The sequence below is a fragment of the Lepisosteus oculatus genome, chromosome 3 (genome assembly GCF_040954835.1).
Source record: "Lepisosteus oculatus isolate fLepOcu1 chromosome 3, fLepOcu1.hap2, whole genome shotgun sequence".
NCBI lineage: Eukaryota > Metazoa > Chordata > Actinopteri > Semionotiformes > Lepisosteidae > Lepisosteus > Lepisosteus oculatus.
In genome coordinates, this window is record NC_090698.1 from 57,612,404 (window position 1) to 57,638,572 (window position 26,169).

Consider the following 26,169-nt stretch of genomic DNA (forward strand, 5'->3'; position numbering starts at 1 on the left):
TCTAGTTATAAGGAATGCATTATGAAAATAGGGCCAATTTTATTGAAAGGCTCTTTATTATTGCGAATGAGAGTGCAGTTTTTTTTATTCTTACATTGGATTATATATGTCAACCTCTTGTAACGAACAGTTCTTTCCGAACCCTATGCGGACGACACAGTCCGACGGAGTGGGGAAACACTAGGGAAACGTCATGCAGGAAAACGGGGCTGAAGACAGGGGGGCGTGTCCAAGGTGCGCTGGTGCACGGGGGAGGTGTGGCCGAGGCGAACAATCCGAGAGTAATCCTTAGGGAAAATCCAAAACACAAGGGTAAGTCCAAAACCAGGAGGTCCATCAGAGCAAGAATTAAAAAACCACGAAGGCCGGGTCGGAACCGGCGGACGGGGAGCAGGAACGGGAACCGAGGTTAAAACCTTAACGGGACCAGGCGCTTCCTGGTCCCGGACTCGCACGATATGGAAATCAGAGCAGAACCCGGATGAGCGTCAGCGCCTGGCTTTTAAGGTGGGCTGGGGATAGGGAGCAGGTGCACAGAATAAAGTCACAAGTGAAAGGGCTGGAGCACCCTTAAGGAGGGGAGACTATAATCGTGACACCTCTAGAACCAGCTATACCTTTAACTTTCACTTCAGACCAATTCCTCAATTACAGGGCACAAATAAAAAGCCCCAAAAAAGGCACAACACCACAATGTTCATATGAGAGCCAAAAGACATACATTGTGGTTTAAAAATGTATATTTTACTCAAATGGGTACACTGAACGTTTCCAGTTTGAAACTATACCTACTGTAAAAATCTGCGTGCACAAATAAAGAATTAGGTATCGTAAGAACGTGTTTGTTTTATAAAACACATTAAAAAGCATTTGCTCTGTTATAATGCGTCCTCTGGATATAGCTACAAGTATGTGAAATACAGGCTATTTCTACAAGCTGGTAATTAAGGTAACACCCCAAAACAACTACACTTTTTAGATCTTCACTGTCCCCAACATGGGCGGATTGGATTGCAGCTACAACCTCCACACAAAGCAACTGCTTGAAATAAGCTCGCAGAAGCAAAAAAAAAAACCTGAAATGTTTTAAAAACGGTTACACTGATTAAAACTGGAAAAAAAAACACCAACAGAAGTGTTTCTGTAATTCTGCGGTACCATGCAAGAAATATTTCTAACGATGGTGATGCTATAGTTCAAATTAGTTTACTGAGCTTTTCAGACTGAAAGTCAATGAATGGCACAGATGACATAAAAAGGTTTCAGCAATATATTTCATATTTTTATGTATATTGTAACGCAACGGGGGCTCAGGCGGGCGCCCTTGCCGCATCTGGTCGGCCCCATCCCGACTGGAGGCTCGAACCCGGGACTTCCGCGTCTCTCTGCAGCGACCTAGCCCCGTGAGCTAAAGAGAGATCTCTCAACAGCCCAGTAGCTGTGGTCCTGCTATCACAGGGAAGGGCGGTGACGTCACCCGCTCTGGTACGCCGGCTCTTACACACAGTGCTTGTCGGCCGTAAGCGTTACAATATAGACATAATTGATTTTTATTAGTCTTAATACACGGTTATGTAGATTTCCTCCACAAGACCACCAGATATATGAAGAAAGAAAAATATACCAACAAAACCTGAAAAGAAATAACATAACGGGATGATAACTCATAAATTTTGGAATCAACAGCTTCAGAGACTCTGTTTTCCAATCTATCGCTCACCATCTGATAGTCTATAACACCAGATTCCTAAGTGTTAAAGATTAACTTTTATGACAGGCATATGTAACACAGCTCATTTTCAACACAACACTAAAATGCTCAGAAATCAATTACTTTGAAACAACAGGGATTTTGATTAGCAAATATGTAACGTGCATGTGGTGCCTATTATTGCCACAGGCAAGTGTCCACCTAAATAACATTCTGTCGTGTTCTCTCTCCTTGAGAATATTTCTTATTTAACAGGAACTACACACAATGCATGCACACACAAATAAATAAGAGCATTACTGCTCAAAAATATAACAATGATACCAATAACAAAAAATATAAAAACGGACAGTGAAAGGAATTTTAAGTCACAAGTAAAAATGGATAAAAATGTCTAAAACATTCTTTCAGAGATTAACCTTGAATGTAATTTAGTTGCATATTTTTCAATCCTGTTATGACAGCCTGCTTGCAACAAGTCACGCTCGTCTTTTATTGCAACATTTGAGACTAAAGGTGAAGATATCATCTTCTGCGTTAAGGTTGATGAACACTACATCTAACACAGCCTTATGTCATTGAAAGTTCATTCTTCTCTTCTTTAAAAATGGTGTGGATTCCAAAACATAATTACAATCTATATGATGGTGGCATACAATATCCCAGTCCTCCAGTAAAAGCTGGAAAGAGTAAGCAGAAAACAGCACAAAATGTGGACATAGGCTTCATGTTTGTTTTAAAAGAAAAAGTGAAATTTTCCTTCCAGTCTTTAGGTAAGGTGTAGTTAATTTTGTCTGCCTGTATTTCAGTGCTACATTTAGGCACAGATGACAGAGGAAGTGATACTTCAACTGCCAAGAATAAATGAACAGAAAACATCTGCCTCCTATTTATATTCCTATGCTTCACTCAAGTGTTAAAAAGTCACGGCTAGTACCATTTCATTGCTGCAGTCTGTAAGAAATGCTGGAAACATCCTTTTTTTTCATTTATAGCTTTACATCCCAAAGGAACTCAGAGTGCTTTACTTTACTTGCACAGTAAGAAGGGACCTATGTCATCCAACACAGAAATGCTGCATCCACCTTCAGCCGGTGATGTGCATCAGCCATTATGCATCTGAGGGCCTTAAGAGAAAAGAGTGAAAATGCTCCCCCCATTGAATAAAGGGGGTATTTACTGAAGGCCAGATTGTGCAATCCCAGAATGAAAATTGGTCAGGACACGGGATAAAACCCCCACTGTTTTGAAAGTCAGATATTGGACTACCATTTGCCATGGCACCTCCAGTAGCACAATGGACAATATTTCAAATATCCTCCTCTACATGTATACAGCACACACACACTATTCAAAACATGCAACAAAGTTAACATATACTGAAACTACTAACATGGAAGTAAACTGCTACTGTATTCTGTCCTATCACTCAATTTTATAATAATATTCAGTGCTATGCTTGGGACATTGGCTGGGAACATGAAATATGAAAACCACCCTTATGCGTGACATGGAAGTGCATTTAAATACAGGCAAGAAAAGGAGGGATGAGATCAATTGGATCAATAAGCTACTAACTACCAAATGGGCTTTTTGTAACTTTTCTTATACTGTATATGTAATACAATCCCGATTTCCATTTCAGCAAAGGAGTTAAACATAAATTGATGTGTACATTACATATAAAGATTCCCATTCCACCTCCTAAATCTCACATTCTGCTGAATACAAATCACAAAGTTTCTACAGTGGTTTTCTGGGCCAGTGCAACAAAACACCTGTATTCCATCCATCCATTTTCTCACTGCTTTATCCAATACAGGGGAGGCCAGAGCATATGTGTACAAGGCAGGATAGACCCTGGATGGGACGCCAGTCCAACGCAGGGCACACACTCACACCCGGGCCAATTTTCCCAGAAGTCAGTTAGTCTGCCAGTATGCCTTTGGACTGCGGGATGAAACCAGAGCACCTATAGGAAACCCACATGCACACAGGAAGAAGGCACAAATCCAGAATTGAACCCAGGGCCCCAGTGCTGCAAGGCTAACCACTGCGCCACCATGCCTCCCACATACCTGCATTCAGTTTTGAAATTTCTAGTTTTGTCTTTCATCTCTGTTAACATTCCGTTCTCAACTAAATTTGCAACCTGCTCTACTGCTCTCCGGGTTCGAGCCTGGGTCACATCACCAGCCCACTGGAGGTAGAATTCCTTAAGCAGAAGTGCCCAATTGTCCATGGACCATCGAAAACTGGACGAGCCAAGCCTCTCTCAGCTCTCACACACACAGCGCCCCCTCTGGCCTCCAGGGTGCTTGCGTGGGTCTCGGATGATGTCAGGGAGAGAAACGTGCCTCTCCTACAGTCAGCGCTGAGCCTCCAGGACAGAGCTCTGTGACTGCGACGTGTAAAACACAAGTAACACGACACTGGAGTCTGCCAATACATTCCCCCAGCCCCCCCCCGCAAGGACTCATAGCTGCCGAGATGAACAACAAAAATCTTTCAAAAAGCATACAATTAGCTCTATCAAAAAAAATGTTGAGTGATTCTACAGATAAAAGAAACTGTTGATTCTAAACTTGTCAACTGTGCAATATTCGCTGTTAGTATCCTTTATTGGAGAGACCTGTCAGGTATTATATGCCAGCATTATGTTGTGACAACACCAGGCCAGGGGAAGAACAGGCAGCTACACCTGCTCTCTTCAGCTGCAGCAGGTGAGCCCACTGCAGGAGTCAGTAGTCAACAGGGAACCACGAGCTTCTTCACAGGTGGTGCCACGAATGAGCAAGTCCAGCGCCTATGGACACAGGATTGGTAGCAGCCCGCTCGGTTCACACTCCTGAGTCACGGCAAACTCTCAATATGAGCACTCCCTTGGTGAAACCTGTGTGTTGATGCTATGTGTCTCCATGTGAGGACTAATCTTCAGCAGCGAAAGGAGAAATCCGACTCCTGAAAAGCTACTGTAGGAAATTAATACTCATTTGAAAATGCAAAGAAAACCGGCTGAGGAAAGGATTGATAAAATCACTCGACACATGTGTCACGTTAATTTGAAATTAATATCAAAAGTTTTTATGTTTTGCTTTGTTAGCAGCACATGGATATCAGTGCTCCTAACCTCAGCTTCAAAGCCTTCATATCATCAGAGTTGACGATTCTGTTTTAATTCTAACATGGTTCTTTCCTCTTATACCAAAAATTATAAAGGAAGTTTTGAACTTCTCATATCTGATTTCCATACCTGAAACACTCAAATAAACAGGAAATCCACTGATCATCACACATCCAGTCACACTGACAAATCATGGGTGCGGTGAGCTCAGATATCACGTTCGCTATTCTTCCACTGTCCCTTTGACAGCACCTCAATAAACACGTTTACCTGAACTTTATTTTGGTGCTATGAATAGGCTACAGGCCATGCTGACCAATTTTGCTGATTTCATCAGACACCTACAGTATGTGGCAGAGCATTGCTCCTTCGAATGAAGTGAGGTCCAGGAGCCCCAGCTGCTTACTTACTTACATTTTCACTGTGGTGTATATGCATCAAGAACAGTTAAGTTGAATTAACAGTACATGTTGATTGCCAGCAAAATTATACTATTAAGAAACATTCAGATATTTCAAATTATGTTAAAATTACTAAACCACATGTTGTAATCTTCTATTGACTGAATTCATTTGTCTCTGCTTAGTCCCCCTTGGTACCCACCCACTAGCAGTCACTGCACACTGTGTGGACTGTTTAAGACTGGAAACAAAAATTGTCATCTCCATGTCTGCACTAAAGGCAGCTAGAAGCAGTTAAAACTCCACATATCCCTGACTCACCAGCCTGTAGAGCTTAGAGGGACTTCCCTTAAAACAAATGTACACTACATTTGTATGCTCCAAAACATTAATATCCTGTTTCCAAATGAAGTATTTGAAGAGAAAGAGAAGTGAATAGGGCACATTTTACTAGCAAGCGTTTTACTAGGAAGCTCTTTAAAGCTCCTTTGTAAAAGAAAGATTTACTTCTTTTTTGAGGATTGTGCCTTTTAAGGAATAACCTAACCCTATTTTGGTACTGACAAAGTGACACTCCATTGGCATCACATGAGCATTATGATTTCTATCAGGGTTAGTTAACATCACGTCATTCATGCTGCTCATACCGAAAAGCTATCCACATCTTCGGTCTCTCTGGATACTTCTTTCAGAAAAATACTGCTACAAGGTTCGCTCAATACATTTTTCACCCACTTTTTTCTTGTGTACACTTACTGTACATAATAATATCTGCATTTTGAGAAACTAGGTCAGATATTACATGACGTAGTTCTTCTAGAGATAAAGGGTGGCTCTGTGGGTGTTGGAGCCTATTAAATGTTGGGGCCTCCAGTATATTTCAGAGTGGAATTCCCACATGCTGAGTGCAAACACAACGGGTCCTAGTTATACGCACCCTACAGTATATGTGAGTATCACCGAGCCTGCACGTTGCACTCAGATGGATTGCACTGAATTTCATTGTTTGCTAGTGCAACCTAGCAGGCTTGGTCATATTAATCAGTGTCTTTATTTACCACTCATCATTTGTTTCCCTCACGATTAAGAAGACTAGGATAGGACAAACTTCTAAAATGAATCTAACCTTTGAAACCATAACTCACATTGCTTTTCTTACAGTGGACCATTTTCACTCATTAGTGGGCGGACACTGTAATTGACTGATGGACAAGTCCTGTATATCTGACCCGAGCTTTTGAATTAGTAAGAGCAGTAGTTGTGCTGGAATTATATGTCAAAGACTACAAAAGATGGAGGAATGCAAAACACAATATGTGAGGGAGCATGAGGTAAATGATTAAGCATTGTCTTCATTGCGGAAGGTTTGACAGCCTGATGAGAATGCCAAAGATAAAAAACACACAACACCTGACGTGAAACACCACAGTTTCCAGCACACCTGAGCTGGGTTAGCCACATCAGCGAGAAAACCAAACTGAAAGCCACACTATTCTGGCAGTGACCTGCTGAGAAATCTTGTAATTTTTGATGTTTTGTTTTCTTATCTGAGAGACATTATAACCTACTGTTGTCAGTGAATTTAAATATATATTTCTACCACTTACTTTTTAGAGTTTTGTGAATTGAAATGGGTTAAAAAGCTTCAGCCAAACGAATGACATGTCCTAGTTTCGATTTTTCTTTGCTTTATGTTTCAGAGACCATGATCCTTACAGACTCACTTCTCAGACAACCTATGAAAGCTGCCCAGCAAGCTCAGCAATGTGCACTAAGCAAAACAAATGCCTTACACAAGCCAAACCTTTATGTAAATCAATACTTTAAATATATTTATGACTCATGCAGTATAAGCGGAATTACAGACCTATTTAACATCACATGGTTCCTTGAACATTTTGAATTTGCTGATCAATCAATAAAGAAGTATTTGACAAAACTGACATGATGTAAGATAATCTCTCAATGTCTCTCATCTCTTACTGTATTCTACTGCATACAGTGTGTCAAAAACAAGTAGATACAAGTCAGGACTGTCTCATACGTCTTTCCCATACAGATGGTAATGGTGAAATGGTAGTGACCATATTCACCTCATTTTCAGCAGAAAAAAAGCATTGCAGTGTTCCACTACTTGCATTTCTTAAATGTAAAAGCACACCAGTAGACCGTAAAGAACAAAAAAATCTAATGAGGGACAGCAAAAGAAGAAGTGGAGAAGAGTCTTTAATAGGAAATGGCGCAAACAGGACTTCCCATCTCTGCAACAGCAGGAATGAGCACTTGGTGCTGTATAAACTGAAGTACTGCACGAAGCTGTTTTCTCTCCCACCCTTCGGGGACTGCGGATCTGTGGGGTTTTTTAGGGCTCTTGTAATTAGCACCTTGTTAAAAACCAAATGGAAAAATCATTAGTAGGTTTGTGGGAGTATGGAACAAGTTACAGCCATGTTGTCTAAGCTGATACCATGGCTTCTTTCAAGAAATGGCCGGACAAGGTCCTGCTTCAGTTAGCTGATGAATACAATGGCTTCTTCTTGTTTGTAACCTTCCTTAAGTCCTTTGAAAATGACAGGATTTGTCAAGTAATTTAAAAATAAGGTTTTGAGCCTCTGTAGCTCTGGGTTTGTCAAAAATTATTTAAGAAGGAAGGTAGTCCGTGACTTTTTTTCAGGTCTTACTTTTTTCAGGCTGACGATCCTGGGATATGTTCAGATTCCTTTAAATCAATGTATTAAAAGCTTGCTAATGTTTTTCATAAATTTAATGTAACATTTTTAACAATACAGTTAAAATTAATGGCACACCTACTATGAAAACCTACAGATTGGACACTTCCCCAGACTTACAGAACCGACTTTGAGTCCTTGAAGGGTGGAACAGTTCTCTCTCTAGGCTTTAGATTTCAAGCAGCACTTTGAGAGCAAATTCAACTAAATGTTTCACCCTAAACATAACTGCTGCCATTGTCTGCTGTTTTTTAAAGATAAAAACAAAAGCTGTTAATGCCATTGTCATTAATAAAGAAAGTCATAGCCAATTTTCTGTTTATATAAATGTAATATTTATTTTGCTTAACCATGCTAAATATATACCAAATCATTCAAAATGTGATCTTTCTAGTGGCCTACCCATGGAAAATGCCAGAAGAGTGGATGACTTCTGAATTTTAGGATGGTGTGACTGGAAAATGCAAAAATCCTGGGCTAGAAGTGTAGCAGTCTGGCGGTCTACAAGATTCTGTTAATTTTTAGTCTGGCCTCACAGTGCAGTCACTGCGCCTTGATGTTCCGTGCGGAATAGCACATGCTTGTGCTATAATAAAAACAAACTAAAAAGTGATTCTTGTTTCAGCTTTTGATTTTGACTGGTAATGAAACCTAATGGGCATGCGAATCACGTTTATTTTTCAGACAAGCATTCATCTTAATTAAACGGAATATCAATAAAACAGACACGGAACTGTGCACGCCTCCTTCATGTTAACCTTCGCAGCGTGTAACAGCTTGTTATGAATTCCAGCATTCGTAAAATTTTGACAGCGCAGAAGAGTCTCGCATGGAAAAGCACTGCTCTAAATGAAACAAAAAAACAACAACCAATTATTAAAACATGCTTACCTGTTGAGTTTAAGAGCAAACGCCCTTCTATCGGCAGCTGGCAAGGTGGCCATATAAGTTTATTCCGGTTGTACCGCGAAACTCCTCACAGTGGCAACTTTATTCGTCCTGGTCGAAATGTCATGGGGCTGATCGTTGCAGTGGCAGTGCTGTGAGTCTGGGTGGAAACTTCCGCATTTTCAGCTTCCAAACAGAGGAGAGGAAAGCTGCTGGGAGGGAGTTTTCGTACCCATCCCTTGCGAGATAAGCGCAAAGTGTGAGAGGAGAGTCCAAGAACTGCGCTTCAGGAATTTGGCTCCTGAAGCTTAACCTTCTCGGAAGATCGCCGCAAGCAGAGCGTGTTAATCACCTTGCAAGCAGTGCAACGATGTCTAGAAACAAGAACTAAATATAAATCAGATTGTTAAAATATAGAATATCCGGCGTTAATGTAATCATTGCTACCCGCCACTTCTTGGTAACATAATGTAAAACTGTTTCTAGGACACAGCACATTTTTTGCTCATTCATTTTCATAAACTCTTAAGAACTATTTTTTTTACTTTTTAGAAGTTGCCTAAATTTGGATTAGTACAACACAGTACAGCGAGTGATACAGGTCCTAAACATTACAATAGAATGTCTATTTTTTTTAATATAGTTTAAGTAAACATAGAAAGGGCAGCGGGGACAGAAGACGGAGAGTCCAAAGTGGTCAGTTTGTGGATTAACAAGACAAGGAGTGCAAGGTACATAGAAACCACAGATCATCTCTTAAATATAATTAACAACGTTTCTATGTTGTGATGGGAGAATTATAGTTACATTTTCACATCTATTGTTAACCAGAATCTTCACCAGAATAACTCCCCTAAAAATAGAAAGTGTTCATTAGAATGTACGTGAGCGGGTTTTTTTTTGTCTCAGATGTTTCTATTTTTCATCTCTGCGCTATGTTCGTGTGAATTTACATGTAATTAAACCAGCTTCCCTGTTCTCTGTAGAACGTGGCTGTTTTTATATTTCAAGCAAATAATTTAAAAGCGCTAGGCCATCACTTAAAACGGAAATGCTAGAAATGTTTAACCGGAGATTCCATTAAAAAACTAACGGTGCCACACCACGGTCAAGCTCTTATCTCTAATTATTAAATGCGTGCATCTTCTAAAAAATGTTTTTGATAAAAATAGGAAATTTACTGGAGCTGACAAAACTATACTATCGAGTCCTGGTTTATTCTGGTAGCATATGGGTTAGATAAAAAATTGGTACATCTGTCTCCTTCACCATTTAAATTAAATACATGTAAAAATCAGGGGAAAACGGCTTTATAGACTACAGTGCTAATAACTGAACAGAATGTTCTTTTTATGATTTTCAATTAGCGTCTTATTCACAATGAATTTAAGACTATAACTTTGAATTGTTCGTATATGAAATTGATAGATGTCGGATACGTGGAGCAATTCCAAATGCTCAAGTTATACATCAGACGCAGTCTGGGCAGCCAATCGCTTTATAAGAATAATTCCTCACATTTAGATACCGCTTTTCTGAACACTCTCCACTCAAAGCGCTTTACAGGCAATGGGGACTCCCCTCCACCACCACCACCAATGTGCAGCATCCACTTGGGTGTTGCGAGAGCAGCCAAAGTGTGCCAGTACGCTCACCACACATCAGCTGTTACTGGGGAGGTGAACAGAGTAATGAAGCCATTTTATAGTACACGTATTTGCAAATAAGTAGAAAATATTATTTCTCAGATGCCAATAGAGTGCATGTAAAACACATTGTATTTACATTTAGAATCTCCAATTTAAAAAAAAGAAAACGTGCTGTTTCTCAGTACCGTCTGAAGCTCAAGCTCATATAAATGCCTCAGACACAGGCATTGATTTTAGATTTAACCTAAAATGTGATGATTAGTGTTGTTTTCCCTGTTGACTTGTGATAGAATGAAATATTGATCTTCCCTCAGGCGTTATTGCCACAGATGACTAATTACCTTTTAGGAGTTTCTGATTAGCATTTTGTGGCTTCCTAGACTGTTTTGTTTAATCATTGCAATTAATAGATTGTGACTACAAAACTACACTTTTGATGCCTTTTTGTACTTTACATTCACATATGGATTTATCTAAAACAACAACTGCAATATTTATTCAACTTGAAAGCGAAATGATTTTACTATGAAGACAATTTAACTTTATATCTTCCTCTAGAAACAAGGAAATTGAAATGAATACAGTAATAGAAAACATATTAGTATAGACTAGCATAGTATAGACTAGAAGTATAGACTTTTTCAGGCTGAAAGGCCTTATTAGGAATTAATATCAGTAAACAAGTATATGCAATTGCCTGAAGTAAAAGATAACTTAGTTGACTAAAGGAAACAATTGTTTGACTGGGAAATGAAAGTCTGAAGTCTCAAGATACATATTTCAAACACTGATGGCAAATCTTTCAAATATTTGAATAATATTTTAGTCCAACTTTCTGACAGTTTTGTTTTACATTACACCATTTACAGGTAATTCACATTCTGTTCCAGTGCATGCAGCCTATTATTTAACAATTTCAAACTTAAAGTGCTAATTAAATATTCTCGCTGTACACCATTAATGAACTACAAGGAAGGTGTTTTTCAAGGGGTTGAAGCTTGAAACACACAGGACAGGAGATATTGTAGGTAGTTTGTCAGCAAGGTTAAATAAGGAGGTGTGTAAAGCATACACAGACTCCTCAGCCCAGAGTTCATAGCAGCACCAGGAGCAGGAGTGTGAATGTGAGTGTGCACATTGATTGGAGCTCCTGTGTGAATGGATCTCCTGAGACACTGACATCTGCGTTATATCAGCTTGTTAAGGAAAAGGAATAGGAATATTATTTTGATGAGTTTTTAACATTGTTGAGATGTGACTGAAAAACATACAATGCATTGCAAAAGTGTTCAGACCTTTGCACCGTTCTCAACGTTTCGTTGCTTTAAAGCTTACAGTCATGACATTTTAAAGTATAAAATAATATTTGTTTTATACACAACCTACTCCACACATTCAAAGGAAAAAGCATAAAGAAATAAACATAAAATTAGAGCTTAAGTCTTCAAAGTGCCCCTGGCTTTGCTGTAGCTAACAGTTTATTTAGGCTTACAAAATTACCTCAATGAGCCAGACAATTAATTCAGTTGTCTTTGTCTATGTGCAATAATAGTGATTAGCATTATTTCGACCAAAGCCTCCTATTTCTGTGAGGCTCCTTGATCAGGAAATGAATTTCTTCAAGTAAAGAAATCAACTATAAACACTAAAGAACTTTCAAAACAAGTCAGGGATGAAGTTAATGAAAAGCACAAACCAGGTGAAGGGTCGAAAAATATCAGAAAATCTGAATATCCTGGTGAGCACTGTCAACTCAATTATCAGGAAATGGAAGGTGTATTGTAACACCCAGGCAATATACCTACTGTAGAATTGGCAATTCCTCCAACCCAAGCAACTGGGCAAGGAGAAAAGTGATGAAGGATGCCACTGTGAGGCCAAAGACAGCATTACAGCTTGATATTAACTTTATTTATGCTATTTTCTCATACAGATAGAGTCCCATCAACTGCACTGCCCCGTTTAGTAGCAGTGTTCCCTTAATCCAGCTCATCCTTTAAGATTCGGGGAGGATTCAAACACCCCTGCCTCCACCCTGTAGGGGTTTGGATGACCTTGATCTAAGATCTGGGTCCCAGGAGTTTATAGCAAACCTTAAAGAAGGCCAGCGTTATTGGCTTCTGGACTGCTGGAATAGGTGCCAAATCCTGGTCATGACAAGCCTGTCAACCGCTAGGAGTTGGCCTGAACGAGCCGGTCGAGACTACCTTTTCCCACAAGCAGCAGTTTGCATTTAATAGAGGATGTGAAAACGTAAATGAACCCCTAGTTTCATTAGCTAGAAAGAACAAAAAAGAACATTGATGTCTGATGATAAAGTGGTTGGAAAATGAATGAATAGATAATGCATATATATGAATATGCAGATACATACGTTAAAATATGATTGCCGTTAAAGTGCCTCAAATGCTCTATCTATTCTCTGTTCTCTATCGGCCTCTGCTGTTAGACGTTATGTTTTCAAGAGCTTCAACAGCTACGTTTCTCTATTTCCAGTCTTCTCTTTATCTCTTTCCAGCATTGTTCTTTTAAGAAATAGCCACATTGCTTGATTTTAAAAAACCTTGACATTTTTTATGGAGGTGGAATTAAACTTGTATCTTGAGCAGAGAGCGCTTTATTTCATTAGAAGGAACCCTATTTCATTTCTATCTGGAGGAATGGATATAATGAAACACCGGAAGACGGGCAGGGCGTGCAATGTGCAACGGTGATCTATATAGGTTAAGCCGCGGTTACTAATATCGGGTATTACAGTGACTGCTTTTAGAAGTATTTCGCTAAAACAGGGGCTTTAATTTATTTTATACAAAGTTTGAACGGTTTCCTTCGATTACAATATATTCCTCATCTTATTTGCAGTTGCTCAACAGCTAAAACAAGGTGTGCTTCTTTTTTACTTGAGTTGACTGAAAGGCGTTATTGAGCTGCTACAGTATTATTTAAATCGCTATTGAGGATGTCCGTGTTTCAGTCTGAGGTTTCCCGTAGGTCATCGCAACCTGATGGTGTAACTACATTGTGAGCTATAAGTAAATACTCCTCAAGCTTCTTATAAATATGTAAATAATAGCTCTGTTAGTTTGCATTAACATTATTGTTTTTATTAATACGAATAATGTTTTTTTCATGTGCCCTGTGGATTAAAGGCTGCATACGGCAGACATATTTGGAAAAGAAAAAGTACTATATACTGTATTTATCAACATCGAAAACGTAATGTTAACAAACAGTTTAGACACTAGATATCTCCATCAGTTTTTCATTGCTTTATTTATTGTTGGCTAATTATGATAATAGTGATAATGATATCACTTTTATTATTTTTAATAACATTAAAAAAAGATGGTATAAGGTTTCTATTGAATTTGCAAATTAAGGTGCAGCATGTGACTAGTTACTTACACAGCCCATGGTCAAACAAGTAGAGTTAAACACTATTGTCAAGTCAGGAACACTGTTCAGAAGGGAGGATGCTAACCCTAAGGTCTGCAATTATATTCGCTTGTTGTTAGAAAACTGTTTTGGTATCGAATGCTCTGAACTTATAACATATAAAATATTTTAAACCAAAACATCTGTCTTTCGAAGGATTTAGACTGAGTATTCAACACGTTAACATGAAAGACAAAAATCAGCCTTTATCTTAGCCACCGAGTTCAGTAGTCAGTACTGTGCCCTGTGGTCTGTGTTGATGAGTTTGCAGACAAAGCAGCATTAAGAATATGGAGACTGTTCACACTTGACTAAGTTTGCAAATATTGAAGTTAATATTTATAGTTAATAAATAATATTAAAGTTTAAAATGTCATCATTTTTTACCCTGTATTTTTGTCATGGAAGTGAGCTCTGACAGAGGAAATTGGCATAGCGTATACAATTAGGTTTTGAGTGCAAATTCCGGATTATTGAGATTGTATCATTATGAAATATGCAGGATTTGAAAACGCACGATGCAAAACAAGAAGGATTATTGTGAGAGTACACCCCCGTCACTGATCTACATAGGTGTTTAAAGCTTCGGAAAATAAAATGCAGGTAATACAGTGGTGCGGAAATCACCCTCAGTAATTTCTGTTTAATGCAGATATGGAAGATGTTTTATTGGAGGAAGGTGATGACTGTCCTGTACTGGTACCTATTGAGAACGAATTGAATACCCAGGCAGCTCAGATACCAGTTACAATCATTACAGGATATTTAGGTAAGTCTTGCAGTGCACAGAGGAACATATTTTCAGCATGCACATAATTCATTTCTCTGAATAATCAGGCATGAACGTTGTATTTGAAAAATTCTGGAAGTGAAATAATTTACAAGGTTTTCTTATAGTACTCAGCCTGCTTCATCTGAGCTGTTTGTATGGACAAAACATTTTCCATTATTACTGTGTTTTTGATGTCTATGTACAATTTTAAAGTTACTTTGTTTTATTGTAAGGGTTTTCATTCTATTTTTTCAAGGGATTCTTCCATTCATTCATTTACTAACCAATATGTTTAGTTCAGGGTAGCACGGGAGCCAGGGCATGATCCATGTTGAATATCTTAATGATTTCTTATTTACTGTTGCAATATAGCTTAGTAATACTGTAACGGAATTACACTCATTTTAGAAACTTGGGCAAAATTGGCTTGAACAAGCTAATGTCTTGCCTTCATGACATGATAAGTACTACTTTTTTACTTCACATTAATGAAGAGACTTATTCATCCACTTTGGTACAAATAGTTTATGTTTGTATTTTGATTTCTTTTTAGGTGCTGGAAAGACAACTCTTTTAAATTACATATTAACAGAGCAGCACAACAAGAGGATTGCGGTTATTCTGAATGAGTTTGGAGAAGGTACTGTATCTAGAAATAGTAACCAGTTGCAGAGTTGTTCAGCCTATTCTTGATTATTCTCTAGGTTGAAGATGAAAGCATGCTAATTTCTAGCATTATTGTACTAGGCTCATAGCTGTTGTTGATGTTGAGGTCTGGTGCCCTTTATTGTAGTTGGTGACCAACTGGTTGGTAAAGATAAATAAATAATTGTGAATTCTATGATCATAATAGCGTTTAAAAAGAGAAGGATTTGAAGATGTTGCATGAGCTTAAACATTTGAAAGCAAAAAGTATGAAAATTCTACTCAAGTGCAATACTGGTTAAAACCACAAGATGACAGTGGTGGGCTGTCTCTGATTTCCCCTTGTTCACAGTGCCTTGCGAAAGTATTCGGCCCCCTTGAACTTTTCAACCTTTTGCCACATTTCAGGCTTCAAACATAAAGATATAATTTTTTTATTTTATGTGAAGAATCACCAACAAGTGGGACACAATTGTGAAGTGGAACGAAATCTATTGGATTTTTGAAACTTTTTTAACTAATAAAAAAATGAAAAGTGGGGCGTGCAAAATTATTCGGCCCCTTTACTTTCAGTGCAGCAAACTCACTCCAGAAGTTCAGCGAGGATCTCTGAATGATCCAATGTTGTCCTAAATGACTGATGGTGATAAATAGAATCCACCTGTGTGTAATCAAGTCTCTGTATAAATGCACCTGCTCTGTGATAGTCTCAAGGTTCTGTTGAAAGCGCAGAGAGCATCATGAAGACCAAGGAACACACCAGGCAGGTCCGTAATACTGTTGTGGAGAAGTTTAAAGCCGGATTTGGATACAAAAAGATTTCCCAAGCTTCAAACATCCCAAGGAGCACTGTGCAAGCGATCATCTTGAAATGGAAGGAGTATCAGACCACTGCAAATCTACCAAGACCTGGCCGTCCCTCTAAACTTTCAGCTCAGACAAGGAGAAGACTGATCAGAGATGCAGCCAAGAGGCCCATGATCACTCAGGATGAACTGCAGAGAACTACAGCTGAGGTGGGAGAGTCTGTCCATAGGACAACAATCAGTCTTACACTGCACAAATCTGGCCTTTATGGAAGAGTGGCAAGAAGAAAGCCATTTCTCAAAGATATCCATAAAAAGTCTCGTCTAAAGTTTGCCACAAGCCACCTGGGAGACACCCCAAACATGTGGAAGAAGGTGCTCTGGTCAGATGAAACCAAAATCGAACTTTTTGGCCACAATGCAAAACGATATGTTTGGCGTAAAAGCAACACAGCTCATCACCCTCAACACACCATCCCCACTGTCAAACATGGTGGTGGCAGCATCATGGTTTGGGCCTGCTTTTCTTCAGCAGGGACAGGGAAGATGGTTAAAATTGAGGGGAAGATGGATGCAGCCAAATACAGGACCATTCTGGATGAAAACCTGTTGGAGTCTGCAAAAGACCTGAAACTGGGACGGAGATTTATCTTCCAACAAGACAATGATCCCAAACATACAGCAAAATCTACAAAGGAATGGTTCACAAATAAACGTATCCAGGTGTTTGAATGGCCAAGTCAAAGTCCAGACCTGAATCCAATCGAGAATCTGTGGAAAGAGCTGAAAACTGCTGTTCACAAACGCTCTCCATCCAACCTCACTGAGCTCGAGCTGTTTTGCAAGGAAGAATGGGCAAGAATTTCAGTCTCTCGATGTGCAAAACTGATAGAGACATACCCCAAGCGACTTGCAGCTGTAATCGCAGCAAAAGGTGGCTCTACAAAGTATTAACGCAAGGGGGCCGAATAATTTTGCACGCCCCACTTTTCATTTTTTTATTAGTTAAAAAAGTTTCAAAAATCCAATAGATTTCGTTCCACTTCACAATTGTGTCCCACTTGTTGGTGATTCTTCACATAAAATAAAAAATTTATATCTTTATGTTTGAAGCCTGAAATGTGGCAAAAGGTTGAAAAGTTCAAGGGGGCCGAAAGCTTTCGCAAGGCACTGTAGTTTAAGCTTCAATTTGTTTAAGATTCCTTCTGAAAGATTCTACTGTCAAGACTTCTAAACAATTTAAGCTCATGTTGCCAATTGTTTTGAAAATATTTTTCAAGTATTTGTTGAATTGGATTGTCTTAATTTGACTTTTTATTTAGTGCAAAAAATACCATGTTTCTATATAAAGTGATTCATTTATAATACAATTTATTAAATCGATTTTATGTTTCAACTGAACATTTAAATAATATTGTTGTTAATTTAAATAATAAATTGCTGTTGTTTCATAGTTATGTTCATTAGCTAATAAATAAATCAATTTTCTTTTTTTGTTGATCAGAATTGATCGGAATTTCTTTGAGATTTAATTGGTTTTCTTAATTGGTTTCTTTTATATGTATTTTTTTATATCTGCTAACAGGTCTTTTTTTAAATACAGTTCTACTGTAGTATAATTTTACAGCTGTTTAATTATGATTTTCAGTGCACTTTGCTCACTGAATTCCTTGTGACTTTTCTCTAGGAAGTGCTTTGGAGAAATCGCTGGCAGTGAGTCAAGCAGGAGAGCTGTACGAGGAGTGGCTGGAGCTTCGAAATGGCTGTCTTTGCTGTTCAGTAAAGTAATTCCACTCTGAAAAATCATTATCACTGTGCTAACACTCTACTCGCAAGAAAAAAAAAAGAAAACCTGAGAAATTGTTTAGCAACTCAATTACTGTAGCCAAATAAGCTATATGGGTCCAGGACATCCTCTCTCAGGCTTTTCTTATATATTTTTGATGAAAACTGTAAAGAAAACATGGCCATTTTATTTCTTAACTTATAACTGCATGACTAAAACTTGTGTTTTCTGAAGGGCTAAAGCTGTTTAGTTTAGGATCAACTGCAGTTTGATTACTGTTAATGTGCTTGAGTAATACTGCAGCTGCTGTCTGAAAGTGGTTACACAAGTGTCAGATGGATGTAACCGTCTGCCTTAACAGAGCAACAGTAGCTTTGTGCTTACTCTGGACCCATGTGCTTATTGTTGAAGCAGAATATGCCATTTACCAGGCAGTAAATGGAATTCCCTCTCTCAGAAACATAGCTCTTTCTCCCCCGGATCTTCCACTAATATTCCTTACTCACACAGACTTGGTTTTATCTTTGGTATTTTTGGTTTAGCAAATAATATAATATGTTTTGGATGTAAAACTCACTGATTCTTTTCCTATCTGCATCACTATATTATGCTGTAAAGTTTAGTTATAAAAATGAATGTATTCTACATAATTTAGTAGGCATTCTTTTTTTGAGTGCTTCTTTGAGCTCCCATTTCTACATAATCTTTTTCCTGGTTTTTAAAGAGATAATGGACTCAAAGCCATCGAGAATCTCATGGAGAAAAAGGGAAAGTTTGACTATATACTGTTGGAGACAACTGGACTGGCTGATCCAGGTAATGTTCAAATTGCTTCTTACACTTTAATATGAAGACATATATACCGTGATTTAGAATACATTTGTCAAACAAATGTTCCTTTTTTTCAAAAAAAGTTAATGAATTACTGATCTTAAAAAAACAAGCAGTATATACCATCCTTGTCAAAATGTTATTTACACCACAGCTTTAACACATTTATTTTTACTACAGTCAATGCTGTTTCTGTAATTAGAAGAGCATAAGATTGATTATAAGGGAAAGAAGCCATGCTATCACCAAAACTTTATCTATAACAAATTAGCCATATAGTGTGCTGGGCTCAATCATTGATTTGGTTTGTCCTTTGTTACTTAGTTAGCAGACCAGCAGTCATCATTGTACCTGTAAGCAAAGAAACCTAAAATAAAGTAGATGTAAGAAAAGCAAACTTTAACTACCTCTTCTGCTGTGTCCTAAGGTCCACAGGCCGTTTTACTAACAATACAGCAGGCAGTATTAATGTTACAAACAAGGGTGTCTCAAACGCTTGCATTCAGGTTTAATGTTATTCAGGTGTAGTACATCCTAGATAACGGCAATAAAATCAAATCAAAGGAGTGCTAGGGCTCATCAAGGCAGTTACCTTGACACAAGTCAAGTAGTTTCCACAGAAGACAAACATATCCTTCATAGAACAGCAAAGGGAACCAGGTTTTAGTGTGAAAATACTGTGCTCAACAGAAGAAAGACATAAGTTAAAAAAATGAGGAAAAAGCTCATTAAAAGAAGTAGTAAAATAAATATCCTTTCTTCCATATGTCTGTAATGTTTGATTCTCTTTAATTTTTATATTGTTGTACTCAAAGACAAGACTATCAAATACTCTAATTCATTTCTGCATAGCAAACATTGTCTTCTAGTACTATAGTTAATATCCACAAATCGTTGCATCAATAACATTAATACTGACTAATTAATATCCTCTCAGGCTCATCTTTTGCTAGTGGCCATTGCTGTAAAAAGTACTAAGACACTTCACTGCTCTTAGTATTGCTTTCGAGATGAAAAACACTCTGGCTAACTTGCAGTCTGACACTTTCTAAATCGATAACAGCAGCATGCTGACATAAGAGTTAAACGTTAGCTAATTTGTTAAACAATACTGACATTAAGTGGCATCACACTATGAAGGAGACATTCTTTGATTTCACCTGAGGTTAACTTGACTGCTGTCCTCAAGTTTTCTTTATGAGCTCAGTGTAACAGGAAGAAATTAGACTTCAGTTCATTGGATAGAAAAACAGCCTCCAGGGACCTACAGTCCATATTTCCTCCTTTAGCAAAAGAGTGGGGTCTTGTATGTTTCACTGTTTGTTTAATTCCTTGCTGGTCTTGCTTTAAGTGATATTAGTACTTTTTGAAAGCTGCCATGCTAGCCTATGTAATTTTTCATATTAAAGAAAGGTTTTCAAAGACAAATAAGAGAGGATTTTGGAAATTGTCGTGCAGAATGAAAGACATTTTACCTAATTTGAATTTATTACCACCCATTATATATTCCCAGTATGATTTTAGATACTTTTTATATAAATACAAAGTGTTAATGCACTTTTCAGTCCAAGGGCACTAATAGTTTAGGCCTCGAATCAGTTGATTAAAAATTACTGTACAAATATGAAAACGACTCAAATGTAGATTGGCATGAGCAAACTCCCTGTACATTACTTTGTAAAAGTCACCATGCCTTTCAAAGGCTCAGAGATGAAAATTTAGAGTTTCTTCTAAACAAAATATTTCTGACGAATGTTGTAGATTCTTTGAAGAACATATTCCTGAAAAAAAAGAAACGTAAGCAATTAAGATGATGACCTTTCAAACAGGTGCTCTCCCACATGAAGAGGTGAATATCTGCTGTGTAGAAGGACTGACCAAGCCATTTCAGTACAGCAAAGGAGGGGCTTAGTGCTACTGTAAATGTACAAAATACAATTCTCTATGGATAAATACTGCAGATGGAGTTTTTATTTTTGTGATACGTACTAAGATGATGAAATAGGAGAGAGATCAGATATGAATCAGATTCTGGTCATTTTAATAAAGAATTCTGCGACTCATTTTCCAGACCTTGTGAGCCAGCTGCAAAAGGTGAAAACTGTATTGCAAGATCTTTAGTTCCCTGAATTCTTCATTGTATTGCCACATATTTGAACCACTCTGATTTGTTTTCTCTTTCTCTTCATCTATTACTATGTACAGACACACCTTTCATATTTTAGAATGATCACTAACTTCCCTTGTTTGTCACAGTTCAAACACAGATTAGTTCAGAGTTTAGGTTAATAATACCCGTTAAGAAGACAATCAGGTAAGGCTAAAAGTTGATTATGTTCCTGTGGTCTACATCACTGTAATTGACCATTCTCATTTTGTCGACAATTGTTTCCTTTTCAAAGGACCTGTGCATGTACGTTCAAATCAAAGTGATATGTGTGCTGTTTACTCTTGATCTAAAGCGAAGTAGTAAAAAAAAAAAAGAAAAAATTGATTCAGCGCTTGCAGCAGGGGAAATCCTATTTCAACAAGATTGGAAAACTATTAAGCCTTTTGGAGAAAAAAATCAATAGAAGTCAGTAAGTCATTAGATGGTGAGGCCGTGGCTGTATCCTGGATGAGTAAGCAGTGTAAATAAGTGACAGGTGTTTGAGGGCTGACATGAGTGGCAGTCGAGGGCTGTTCTCGCCTCGCCGGTCCAGGGAGATGGCTCAGGACAGTCTCGGAATGAGTTCCCTCCACCAGCCTTTTCCCTGGAGTTTCATCCGACGAGACAGACCTGTCACTAGCAGCTCCTTTGAGGGGAAAATAAGTAGAATACCATCATTTCCGCACAGAGTTTCTTCCAAAAAGCTATTGCAGTGATACATGTTAAATCAGTTAAGTGTCACGCTTTTTTCGTTTTCCTATGAAATATTTACATTGCTTTCTTTTCCTCTCCTAACATTTAAAGAATGGCTCAGCGTGTGAGCTTGCCCGGCTATCAGTTTGGTAAAGGCAAGAACGCACTGGTTATTTTGGATTGTGAGCTACCCAGTGGAAAAACCATAAAGTAATCAGCATTTCTTTAATTAGCATTATTGGTAATGAAGGAGCAGCAATATTATTTAGGAATTTAGAAAGTTTATTTTGAGGTATAGAACAGATTTGAGAATTTCTTGTGTTTGCCCTTTCAATAAATAACTTCGTCCAGTGTTATAGTTACAATGTTAAAAATAGAAATCTTGGGAAATGTTTGGACCATAAAGGAACTTAAAGATTTTCATTCTTTGTTTATAGATAGTTTATCAAAGACATGAAGAGGTCAAGGACAGACTTGAATAACTGAACATTTTGTTTGCACTTCAGGTTGGGTTTCTCAGTTAAGGATTCAAACACCCCAGTCTTTTCTGACCTTCCTCTTTGTCCCACAGGAGCTGTAGCTTCTATGTTTTGGGTCGATGCTGAACTGGGAAGCGATATTTATCTCGATGGTAAGTAAAATCTATTCCGTTAATCTAGAAACCAGCGTTCTGAAATCTTTGGTGTCTTTCTTGAATTTGGATATCCAACTTGTTGATCCAGCTTATCTACCCATCTCTTATTCTCATCTTGGGAAACTGAAGAGAAAAAGCAGACATTGTCAAACGCAAGGTCAGGCATTAGACTCAGGCTTTACTTTTACGGACTAGAAAAGAAGTGACAGGTGGAGCTTGGATGCAGTTATGTCCTGCAGGCATGTGGGCCCGACCAACTCATTCCTCAGTTGAGGCCACCAAGCACACTTTGCCTATCTCAAACCAGCGGCACATCATCCATTTAAATACAGCTAAGAGGGAATCTCAGCCACTGTTCTTTTGTGTTCTGATCCTGAATATCAGTTGTTTTGGTCAGGAGTCAGTGCTGTGCAAGTCTTCATTTTTCTAATCTTGTTGATTGCTTGTGAGTATTGATTGTCTTTTAATTTTTTTGCATTCATTATTTGTGCCACATGCTGCTCTCCCAGTGTGACTCCTTGCTGGAAGAATTAAGTCTTTACATGGGTTTTCAGCTGTACCAGCCTATTGGTGATGCTTTCATTATTATGTATGGTGTCCACTGAATGCTTATCTGAGACGTCTACTTTAATTACAATTATGAAGTAGCCAAAACTGTACCATGACTTGCCAATGAGTTGACTATCAACTCATTCAATATCAATTCACATTTTCAGGAATGTTTTTGGGACCCACGGGTGTAGGAAAACATATTCAAATGTTTAATTTTAAAATTTGAACTTAATATTCAAGTGAAAATAATGGAATATTCATTTGCAGGTATTGTAACAGTCATAGATGCAAAATATGCCATGCAGGTAAATATTTCAAAGTTTATTTCTTTAAATATGTTTTTTAGTAATAATAACTGATGATGAAATTAATATGCAGTGTTAACCAATATACTGATATACAAATCAGTATATTGTAGATGTCCTTATTAGAAAATTGTAAATATTAAATGTTATCAATGTTTGCTATTTTTACATAAATTATGCAACTATGTATTTATTATTTCTCTGATAAGAATGTTTTAAAACATAAAAACTTCACACAAATAGTACCTCAGGAATTGAACCCAGGGCCCCAGCACTGTAAGGCAGCAATTCAAAGCACTGTGATGCCCTGTGTGAATTATGTCCTCCTCTAATCTACAGATAACTGCCAAAATAAAGGAAACACTTGAGTAAATGACAGATGTAGAGAAAGTAGGCGCTTCCACACAGGTGTGGTTGCTTAATTAATTAAGCAGGTAGCATCCCATCATGCTTAGGGTCATGTAGAAAAATGCTGATCCGACCCAGTTGTCCATTCTTTTGGCTACCATGCCTAGAAGAAGAGACTCCGGCTTTTTGAGAGAGTGGTGATTGTTGGGGTTCATTAGTCAGGAGCTTCAGTGACAAAAACGTGCTCAACTTATGGTTCATGGGGAACAGTGGCTAAGGTGATGTTTGACATGAAAGTCCAACATCAAAGACATCATCAGCTAGGGACAACCGTGGAGGAAAGTGCACATTCCTCAACCGTAATGTCCATGTTCTGGTTTGAGATGCAAGGTAAACAAACAAGAAAACCTGAATCATTTAATTGCAAATGTCAATCTAAGGTGTTAGAAGGCTGTTTCATCATGTAGTCTGTCGAGAACCTCAGAGAGGGATGCTATGGTTGGTTTTCAGTCAATAAATACTTTATTACACCTAAACAAACCATCCCAGTCACCAGACGTCAACCCAGTTCAACACTTATAGGAGATTCTGGGGCAGCACATGAGACAGCATTTGCTACCACCATCAACACAACAACCAGAGCATGGAATTTCTCATGGAAGAATGATGTCTCTTCGCTCCAGCACATTTCTAGACACTTGTAGAATTTATATTAAGGTGCAATGAAGCTGTTTTGGTGTTTCTTTTGTTTTGATAGTTATCTGTATATAAATGAATATACAGTGCTGAGAAATATGGATTCACATATTCAAGTAGGATTCACATATATCACTTATTTGAAATCTCTGTGCCATATATGTTGTTTTCAAATTGCATATAACGTATTCAAAGAGATCAGTTTCTCTTCATCTATTTACCTGTGAAATATTTAGAAATGAAGTGTCATGTAGGCACCTGCTATAAAGTAATAATACTTATGCATAGCAGTTGCTAGTCGCTCAACTCAAAATGAAAAACAAGCCTGTTATTTAAACGAAATAAAATGTACTTTGTTTTTAAAATCAAAACCTGTCACAACAGCCTTCCTTTACTAGTTTCTGTCCCCCCACCTCTTAAAACGTCTACTTGCCATTTAAACAATTCAGCGAACAGCAATCGTAATGACACCTAGATAATAGGCAGCAATTTAAGGGTGTCATGCTTCACAGATCTAGCCCTTCACAGCTGTAGCTGTGAGAGCCCTTGCATGCCCAGGGTGCCAAATTGAAACTGAAGGGGTAATTGATATCAGAGCCTATCACTCTAATGGGATTGTCACCCACTCGTCTGAAATATTCATTTCCTAATCACGAGCAAATGACGGGGCAAGTTGAAATGCCAATTTTAAGACTCGGAGGACCTGACACCTAGGCCAAAGGCATTGTTCTTTTGTTATATGGATCTGAAAACTCGCCAGCTTTCAGCAGCGCTCAATGCATGGCCAACGAGTGAAAAAGAAAAGGTCAGAAAAAGGGTTGCTATTTTATGTGCTCTGTTATTACTTGTTTAACATTAACAATAAAAAGGCTCAGATTTGAAATCTAGAAAGTGATTAGGTGATATAAGAAATTAAATAAGGTTATGTGGTTATATTTTCGGGTCAGACCATTTTAAAATGATTATCTAGCTCAATTTAGACGCATTCTCTTCTGTCATTCTTTTTAATTTCAGCTCTGTCACTTTTTTCATTTACTGAGTCATATTAGATAAAACATACTAGAATAGATTTTTTTTTGTTGCCAAACAATATTGCCTGTAGGTAAAGCATGTCTTAAGTGGAGACTTTAGTTATTGATTTTCAAAGAATGAATGGAGATGTAAACCTTGTATGTTTCTCACAATAAATCAGTGTGAGACTGCGGAGGGAATTGTTCCTAATCCCTTTTTATTTGATTGTCGAAGTTTTAAATTTGGTAAGGCTATTGTACTGCTTTATTACAGTGATTGTCTAGGTGAATTGTGTTTATTTATCTCAATGTTCTTTTAAGGCGAAAAAAGAGCTTTAATTATGAAGTAAAATATATAATTCCCAAATAAGGCCTCTGTCATCCTTAAAAAAATATTGTCTCGAAAGGAGCTGGCAACTGCTCAAACTTATCAGAGGAAATGTTAATCGGGCAAACTAATTTGGGATTCTTTTCTGTCATAGCATCTAACTGAAGAGAAACCAGAGGGACAGATTAACGAAGCCGCTAGGTACAGAATATTTAACATTTGTTTTTGTTTCCATGGATTTGTTGAAAGTTTAATTGTCACTTAATTGACAATCAATCTTAAAAATCATTGATGGTGTGATTTTATTGATGAACTAGTAAGTCACACATTTAGTTGATTTAAAACAGAAAGAGAAAATAAACCGATTGTTGTACTGCCATAGGAGGGACCATGGATAATTATTAAGTATTATTGTGGTGTTGCAGATGATCATAACATCCTGAAACTACATTTAATTAGTTCCATTTGGCCTGAGTTAACAAAAATACATCATTCATAAAGATAAAATGTATAGAAGTTTGTACACAGATAACGAATGTTAATCATAAAATTAATTAATTGATAATTAGCTTTATTTATATAGTCCTTTCCATTCTGATGGAGTTTTGATATACTGTAGAAGAGGAAGCATTTCTCTTGAAACTGAAGATCAGCACCCGCCTGGGTGACATGTGGCC

The 26,169-nt window shown here is 37.8% G+C and overlaps 2 protein-coding genes across 6 annotated transcripts in view; one reads left to right on the plus strand and one right to left on the minus strand.

Annotated features, from left to right (window-relative positions):
- The window catches only part of dock8 (dedicator of cytokinesis 8), an 83,308-nt gene extending 74,219 nt beyond the window's left edge, over nt 1-9,089 (minus strand). Inside the window, exon 1 of the mRNA XM_006626867.3 lies at nt 8,857-9,089. Within this exon, the coding sequence (XP_006626930.2) occupies nt 8,857-8,909 (53 nt within the window). The 5' untranslated portion in view covers nt 8,910-9,089. The remainder of the gene's footprint in view (nt 1-8,856) is intronic.
- Nucleotides 9,090-13,154: 4,065 nt separating this feature from the next.
- The window catches only part of cbwd (COBW domain containing), a 29,709-nt gene continuing 16,694 nt past the window's right edge, over nt 13,155-26,169 (plus strand). For 2 of the 5 annotated variants that reach the window (XM_069187291.1, XM_069187292.1), the window contains exons 1-8: nt 13,187-13,212; nt 14,590-14,706; nt 15,263-15,349; nt 17,848-17,944; nt 18,671-18,762; nt 22,191-22,250; nt 23,073-23,110; nt 25,647-25,693. In XM_069187291.1, the coding sequence (XP_069043392.1) occupies nt 13,203-13,212; nt 14,590-14,706; nt 15,263-15,349; nt 17,848-17,944; nt 18,671-18,762; nt 22,191-22,250; nt 23,073-23,110; nt 25,647-25,693 (548 nt within the window). In that variant the 5' untranslated portion in view covers nt 13,187-13,202. Of the gene's footprint in view, nt 13,386-13,440; nt 13,535-14,589; nt 14,707-15,262; nt 15,350-17,847; nt 17,945-18,670; nt 18,763-22,190; nt 22,251-23,072; nt 23,111-25,646; nt 25,694-26,169 lie in introns of those variants that run through there. The other 3 variants (XM_006626966.3, XM_015368714.2, XM_015368724.2) reach the window with 3 other exon arrangements.